General features: G+C 63.9%; 1 protein-coding gene across 1 annotated transcript; it reads left to right on the forward strand.

Moving 5' to 3' along the window:
* The first annotated feature begins 3131 nt into the window (after positions 1–3131).
* On the forward strand, positions 3132–7193 carry LOC117869264 (receptor activity-modifying protein 1-like). The gene is made up of 5 exons (XM_034755953.1): positions 3132–3257; positions 4691–4729; positions 5188–5214; positions 5867–6008; positions 6801–7193. Exons 1-5 carry the CDS (start codon positions 3200–3202, stop codon positions 7150–7152), a joined length of 618 nt encoding a protein of 205 aa, XP_034611844.1. The 5' UTR covers positions 3132–3199; the 3' UTR covers positions 7153–7193.
* Positions 7194–7882: the final 689 nt, after the last annotated feature.

Raw genomic sequence — 7882 nt, forward strand, 5'->3', positions numbered from 1 at the left:
TTTGTGCTACCCTGGGCTGAGACAAACCCTCTTGTGCAGGGCAGGGAGTCCCAATGTCCCCCCCGCCCGGTATCTCAGGGGTTGGTTGTGCTTGGAAATGTACCACAACAGCTCTTCTGGACTGAGCACTCGGGTGGACACCCTTATTCCAGAATAGCTCCGTTCGTAAATTCCCAAGTGTGGACAGGTTCTCGGTGCAGGTGATCAGAGAGTGGGCGAGTGGGGAGTGGGGTGCTGGAGGGAAATGGAGAGATCATTGTGTTTGCAGGGCCTCCGGGGGCTTGAGGCACGGCTGGTTAGAACCTCAAAGATAAGAATGGGGCTCTGCGATCCCTGACCAGTGTGGGGCGGCGGCTCAGAGCGGCGGGAGCAATGAACGGCTGTGGGGCTGGGACAGGCTGGCTGCACCGGCTGGCTGTGGCTTTTGTCATGAGCTGACTGGGAGGCTGGTCTGGGGCTTGGCTTAACCAACCTTTGCAAGAACGGCCCCACGCCTCCTCTTCGGTCCCGCAAGTGGCACCAGCGCAGGAAGCGCTCTGTGTGTGCGGCTCCGAGCAGGGAACACGGTCCCAGCCTCCCTGGGAAAGCCTCTGATCTCGTGGAGCCGCTCCTGCCCTGCTGCTGAGCTGGGCTGAAGGTCACAATCATGCCGGGCTGAGATTCCAATCACAGCAAACTGGCTCGGATAAGAGCCTGGCTTGGGATGCAGACAAGAGCTAGAGAAGTTCCTGGAGGACAGGTCCATCGATGGCTATGAGCCAGGAGGTGCAGGGATGGTGTCCCTAGCCTCTGTTTGCCAGAAGCTGGGAATGGGCGACAGGGGATGGGTCACTGGATGATTCCCTGTTCTGTTCATTCCCTCTGGGGTGCCTGGCATTGGCCACGGTCGGCAGACAGGACACTGGGCTAGACGGACCTTTGGTCTGACCCAGTCTGACCCCACACCCGAGAGGAAGCCAAGGCACCGGCAGAGGGACTCCGTGGAGCCCAGGGAAGTGGATTCCTTGGTGTCCTTCACTTTGATAGAGTACAGCTTTGCACCTGTACCCCACCTTCCCCCCAAGATCTCCTCGCATTCAGCCACCATTCAGTAGCGAACCCCACCTCAGCGCTGTGGGGCTGGTGGAGAGGCCTCAGTTTCCCCAAGATGACAACATGATTCCCTGGCAGAGCTGGGAACGGAACTTGAGCCCTGCTCCCCCTCTCCTGCCCCAAACACTAGATCCTGCTGCACTCCTCCCTTAACCCGCTCCCAGCGGTGAAACGCCCGACACAGCAGCTATCACCCCCCCACACCCCGCCAGCACTGCCTGCCTTCCCTGGGGGCGGGGAGTCACTTCCCTCTCAAGTTGCCCTGGTAGAAACTTTCCCTGATGTTTCACTCAGACCGTTCCTTCCTCACCCTGCCACCACAGTCTGAGCCAGAGGGGAGGGATAGCTCAGTGGTTTGAGCATTGGCCTGCTAAACCCAGGGTTGTAAGTTCAATCCTTGAGGGGGCCATTTGGGGATTTAGTTGGGGATTGGCCCTGCTTTGAGCAGGGGGTTAGACTAGATACCTCCTGAGGTCCCTTCCAACCCTGAGATTCTATGAGTGAGACCACTCCCTTTTCCTAGGCCGGATCCTCATCTGCTGTGAGTGGCCGTGTTCCTCTGGTGACGTGGGTGGCCTTGAGCTGCTTCACTCCAGCCAAGGGTCTGGCCCCCTGGGTTTTTCCTTGCTCGCCCCCTTCTTGTCCCTGTACTGGTTTGTCATCACCCTTCTTTGTATGTTTTGTTTGGACTTTTCCTTTCTCTCTGGAGTGAATCAGGGCCCTGCTGATGGTCTCAGGTTTACCTGCTGGAGCTGGTTGCTTTTGTTTGCGCTGCCCGGGATTTCTCCCACAGGGAAGGGGAGGCGCTCCCAGCTGCTGACATGGCTGGAATCCTGCCTCTGAGCTGGCCCTCTCCCCGCTCGGTGGCGCATGCACCTGCCCGGTCAGCAGTTTCAGGGCATAGCTGTAAGGCATTGCGGGCTGCAGCTAACGGAGAGCGAACTCCCCTCCTGCCCGATCCCTGACTTACCGTGATGCCTGTTCCCAGGAGCTGGAGAGAATCCTGGCCCAGCCCCGTTAGGTTCTGGTGCCGCACATCACCGCAGTATTAAGCACCCCTATATAACGTGTGTAGCTGGGGGTGGGGGGCAGAGGGGTCCAAGCATCAGTTTGAACAACCTGGAGCCCGAGTCTCACCTACCCTCCGGCCCTCCTATGCTGCTCTGGCAGAGTCCTGGGGCATTAAAGCGGGGAGAAATGGCTCCCCCACTCACAGCTCCTGGACTCTGCACACCCCTGCTCACAGCCCTGATGTAAGGGGCATGTTGGGGGCACTGCCGGAGCACATCACACTGAGGCTCTCCGAGGGCATTTCAGGGGCAGGGCCCTCGACTAGAGAGAGTGCAAATGGGGCTAGACAACTCCCCATCCCCGCCCCAGGTGCAAGAACCCGGTCCCAAAACATTGTGTAACGACCAGCTGAAATCCCAGTAGGACCAGCCCAGCTCTGTGTCTTCCCGCGTAGGGTGACCAGACAGCAAGTGTGAAAAATTGGGATGGGCGTGGGGGGTAATAGGAGCCTATCTAAGAAAAAGACCCCCAAATCGGGACATCTGGTCACCCTATTCCCGTGGGAGACAGATTTGGTACCGGGAGATTTTCCGTGGGTGGGTTTCTTTGCTCTGTGTGGCTGCTCTGCTCCCCGCAGCCAGTGCCCCAGCTCTCCAGAGGCTGGGGCTGTTTTCCTAACAAAATGCATCCAGCAAAGAAGAGGCAAAGCTAGGAAGACATTGGAGCGGGTGAGCAGAAGTGCCTGGCACCAGTCAGCCATCAGCCTGTCCCCCAGTCCCGGAGCCTGGAGCGCTCCCTTGCCAACCCCCCAGACCCCTGCCCCATCCCAAGCAGAGGAACCGGCTCCCTCCCTCCCTGTACAGTTACCCGCAGCCTGGAGAGCTCACTTGACCTCTTATCTGATGACTTTGGAGGCTGGAAGATCCAGCCCCTGGGAGAGTGCATGTTTTCCCTGCCCTCTTCCCTCCCATTGGCTGGGCGGCCGCCAATAGCCCAGGTGCTAGATGGGGCGATAAGTGGCTGGGGGATATCTGGGGAAGGGCCCTGCTGCCCCTCTCCTGGGGAACTCTGCGCCCTGACCCCGCAGGTGGGGAGAATGCCTGTCCAGCCCCGGCGCCTCTGTTACTGGCTGCTAATCCCGCTCCTGCAGTGGGGTAAGGGTCCTGCTTGTGGGGCCAGGCCTGGCAGCTCCCGCTGGGCCCCTGCGGTCTGATCCCAGCGGGTTGGATGCCGAGCCTGGCTCCAGGCCTGACATGCTGCCCGGGCAGAGGGAGGCCGACCTGGCAAACCACCCCGGCTCCAGCTGCTGCATTTGTCTCGTCTCCCTCGCTCAGGGCAGGTGCTGCTGCTTTGTGACCCGGCTGGCCCCCTGGGGACGGTCCAGCTGCCTGGGATTGCCAGCATGAAGAGCCCAGATCCTCGGGGAGCCGGTCCCCATCCCAGCACCCTGGCTGGTCGCCAGCCCTCCCTGCTGCTCCGGGGGGACGGGTGCCCAGTGGGGTCCCTGGCGCAGGCCCAGGGGTTCATGCAGCACCCGGCCGTGTGCACAGACCATGGAGTCAGACGAGGCAACGTAAGGGTGCGTCCCTCGGCCCATCGCTGCCTCCTGCACACGCAGCCCCCGCCCGGCTCCTCTGACGCCCTCAGCGCCCAGCTGGGAGGTCTGAGCAGAGGGCACGAGCGCTCTCCTTGTGTCCCGTCCCTAGGGCCCCGAAGGACTGGGCGGGGGTTGGCTGCGTCGGGCTGACGCCTGTCCTGAGGGCTTGTTACCGTTTGGGAGGGGCTACAGCCCATCTTCCCCCCCCCCCCGCCCCCAGCAGGGCGCTCCTGGCTCTCGCGTCTCCCGTGGGTTTGGGTTCCTTTCTGCCGGGCTGTCCTGTTGGGAACCCCTCCCCACCCCAGGAGCCCTGAGCAGAGCGGGTGCCAAGCAGCTCTGAGGTGATTTGCGGCCATTTCATGCTCCCAGCCAGGGCCTCTCTTGCAGTGCTGAGAAAGCCCGTCCCGGGCCAAGGCACCAAGAGCCACTGGGGCTGCGCTGGGGGTCCTGGTGGGCTGGGGCTGGGCTCAGTGCATCCAAAGTCCTTGGGGGTGGATGGGACTGGCCCCCAGGGGTATGAGTGGGCGTGTGCCAGGGAGGGACACGCCAGCTCCTCCTGTGGCGCGGTCAGTCCCTGGGCATTTCCATCCTCTGCCTCCATCTCCGCCCTGCTAGACCCGCACCCCGGCTCTGCCCCACCCCCAGGCCTCGGAGCCGAGTTCGAGGTGATATTTGCTGCACACCTTCCTCCGCCCGGAAAATCAATCTGTCTGCTCAGGAACCAGCCTGTCGGTGCCAGCGCCCCCAATGTCGGAGCCCGGCCCCCACAGACAGCCCGGCTACAGCCGTGGGGGGTGCATCGCCTGATCGCATGGGCCCTGCTCCCCACGGGGGGTCTCCCCAGGGCCCAGGGGGAAGCCCCAGTCCGTCCCCTTCGGCATCTCCCTCCAAGCCGGGGCCTCCCCTCCGCTTGCGACAGGGCTGGGTGTGGCATGGCCTGTGGGGGCCCAAGCCCAGCTCTGCTGTGACCACTCTCATCTCCTGCTGCAGGGCGCGGGGAGCTGACCTACGGAGACCTCGAGGATGAAAGTAAGAGTCCCCTGTATTCACCTCCCAAGGTGGGACCCCGGGAACAATTCTGGGGGCCTGATCCTGAGCTCCCTCCTTCACCCTGTGCCACAAATAGCACCTCCCCCCCACCCTCCCGGTGCCCCCCCCTCCTGCCCCTGAGGTGGGCGCTGTCAGGGATGCTGAAGTCCAGGCACCTGGGGGTCTCCCCCCAGCAGTAACCTGTTTCCCCAGAGCTCCCACCCAGTGCTGAGGGCACCCAGCTCCGTGGGGACCCCCTGCTCCTGGGGTGCTTTCCTGGGGGATTCCCCAAGGTCTTGGCTAGCGGGTAGAGCAGCCTGGGTGGGGTGGAGGGAGACGGTGCCCAGCGCTGCTGATGGTGCCCACACAGCTGAGACAGGGGCTGGACAGATTCACCCTGGCCAGGCCCCGCTGGCTCGCCCCCTCCCTGCTCTGATCCTTCCCCTTTGCTCTTGCAGGCCATTACCTGTATTTGGAGGAGGAAGGTGAGTGACGCCCCCCCTGCACCCATCATGCCCAGGTGTCGGTCCCCCCAACAGGACTGGGGGGCTCTGCATGGGGGCACCGTGCACCACAGAGACACCCGCTGCTGCTAGACAGCAGCCGATGGTGCCTGGAGCTAACGGGCTCTGGCTCAGCCTGGGGGCAGGCCCCCGACCCACGAGCTGCTGTCACAGCCCCGTGCCCGCAGCCTGCTAACACTGAGACTTGTTCTCTGGGCCCCGACCCTGCTAGGAGGCAAGGGACAAAGGCACTTTCCTGGATCCATCCTGCCCAGCCCAGCCCGGACTGTGGGAGCTGAGTATCTGGCCAGGCCTCTGGGATCTCGTGGCTTAGCTGGGGCTCTCAGAACAGCCTCTCCGGGGAGCCAGGGGCTGGTTCTGATGCTGCCAGGCCGAGGCGAGGGGCACGCTCTGGACTCCGCTGGGCTGTGGGAGGGGACGGGAGTTGTGCTGCAGGGGGCAGAACTAGTGGACGGAGCTGCGGGTTGGGGTCCTTCATTCCCCCAGGCTATGTTCCTTGCCAGGAGCCGGGGAGAGCAGGCTAGGCTGGCATGGCAGTGCCGGGGCCTCCGCCCTGCCCAGAGCTCTGCCATGGCTCCTCCGGGGTGACTAACAGGCAGATCTCTCTCCCTAGGCCCCTTTGCCGAGGAGGGCGGGTCGGCCCACTGCAGGGACACCTACCTGGAGTGGATCACCCTGTACTGCTGGACCACCTTCCACGCCACAGTCATGGCCATGCCAGAGTGGAGCCGGTGTCAGTGGGAGCAGATCGGCAGGTCTGGACGCCCGTCCGCCCCCGACAGATCCGCGCTTCCGAGGCGCTCTGGGGCTGGGAGCAGAGTGCATGCAGTGCTGGGGCACGGGCAGGCGCCGGGGGAGAGCATCGCTTCGCTGGGGTTTGCTCTTAGACGGGCTCTGGGACGCCGAGCACCCCGGCTCGGTAACGATCCCGTGGGGGAAGGGGATTTTCAAACGAGTCAGCGCTGCCGTGTGTCCTGTTTCCCTGTGCGCAGCTGCCAGCATGCTGAGAGCAGGGTGCATTGTGCAGTGCCTCTGGTGCGTGTGGCCTCCCGCGTGCGGGGGTGTGTGCAGCGCACCATCGGCTGCCTGTGGTGTCCCGCGTGTGTGTGGGGGTGCGGCGCACCATTGGCCTCCCGCGTGCAGGGGTGTGTGCGGCGCACCATCGGCTGTGTGCGGTGTCCTGCGTGCGGGGGGCTGTGCGGTGCACCATCGGCTGTGTGCAGCATCCCGCGTGCAGGGGAGGGGGTGTGCGGTGCACCATCGGCTGCCTGTGGCATCCCGCGTGGGGGGGGTTGCGGTGCACCATCGGCGGGGTGCGGCACAGGCTGCGGGCTGGTGGCTGCTCAGCTCCCAGCAGTGGCTGCATTGCAGGGTGCTCAGTGCATGCGGTTTGCGGCGCACGAGGACCCTGCGGGTGAACGGTGCCCTGTCGCTGCCATTACCGGATGCACAGTCAGTGCCCGGCTTGGGGCTTGTTTGGGCCACCGCGCTGGGTGCTGCTGAGCCCGGCCAGGCTCAGCCTCACGTCCCCTCCTCTCCCTCCCCAGGATCTACAGCGACCTCTCCAACTGCACCGTGCTGATGGCCGAGGCGCTCTCCTGCCCCTGGCCCAGCCCTGCTCTTGACTCCTTCTTCCTGCAGATCCACATGGAGTATTTCACCAACTGCACCATGCCTGCCAGCTCCCAGCCCAGCCAGCCACCTCTGGGGCCCATCCTAGCCATGGCCGCCGTGCCTGCCTGCCTGACCCCTCTCCTGGTTGCTCTCACGCTCCGCAAGGCCAGACCGGCTGAGCCAAAGCCAGACCGGCCCCTCCCCGCGGCACCATCTGTGCTCATCAGACAAAGGGCTTCTCGCACAGTCCTGGGCATCAACTGGAAAGGGAGAGAGAGTGTCTAGTGTTTGGGGGGGGTGCTGGGAGCCAGGACTCCTGGGTTCTATCCCTGGATCGGGGAGGGGAGTGGGGTCTAGTGGTTGGGGGGAGGGGTGCTGGGAGCCAGGACTCCTGGGTTCTATCCCTGGATCGGGGAGGGGAGTGGGGTCTAGTGGTTAGAGTGAGTGGGGCTGGGAGCCAGGACTCCTGGGTTCTATCCCAGCTCTGGGAGGGGAATGGGGACTAGTGGTTAGAGTAGGGGGGCTGGGAGTTCTGTTCCCAGCTCTATCCTGGACTCCCTGAGCCCTTCCCCTCGCTGTAAGAGGGGCAAGCAATGCTGCCGGGCCCAGGGGGCGGCTGGGCTGGGGAGGGGGAGTACGCAGGGCCCTGCGGGGGGAGGGGCGGAGGGACAGTGGGAATGTTGGTTGCTTTCCAGGCCCAGGGGTGATTAGAGGCGCTGAACCCAGACCCCTGCAGCCTTGGCCTGTCCAGAGCGCTCAGCCAGTGCGGACACACCTGGAGCAGGTCCCAAGTCCAGTGGGGCAGCGATCGCAGGCTCTGCCCCATTCCCACAAGCCGGCTTCTCCTCAGCAGCCTCCAGGCCCTGCTGCAGCCGTCCGCGTGCCCTGCCCGGACTCGAATCCCCCAGGACAGGAGCCAGGAGAACAGGCTTTGGCTGGCAGAATGGGTGGGAGAGGGGGTGAGCTCCGGAGGAGAATCACATGAGCAAGTGACAGCATGGCCCTGTCTAAACTC

The sequence above is a fragment of the Trachemys scripta genome, chromosome 23 (genome assembly GCF_013100865.1).
Source record: "Trachemys scripta elegans isolate TJP31775 chromosome 23, CAS_Tse_1.0, whole genome shotgun sequence".
NCBI classification, from domain to species: Eukaryota; Metazoa; Chordata; order Testudines; family Emydidae; genus Trachemys; species Trachemys scripta.

Coding starts and splice junctions, on each gene's coding strand:
- LOC117869264 (XM_034755953.1), top strand. CDS start 3,200: ATGCCTGTCCAGCCCCGGCGCCTCTGTTACTGGCTGCTAATCCCGCTC. Junction 5,215..5,866: donor CCTGTATTTGGAGGAGGAAG/GTGAGTGACGCC, acceptor CTCTCTCCCTAG/GCCCCTTTGCCGAGGAGGGC. Junction 6,009..6,800: donor CAGTGGGAGCAGATCGGCAG/GTCTGGACGCCC, acceptor CTCCCTCCCCAG/GATCTACAGCGACCTCTCCA.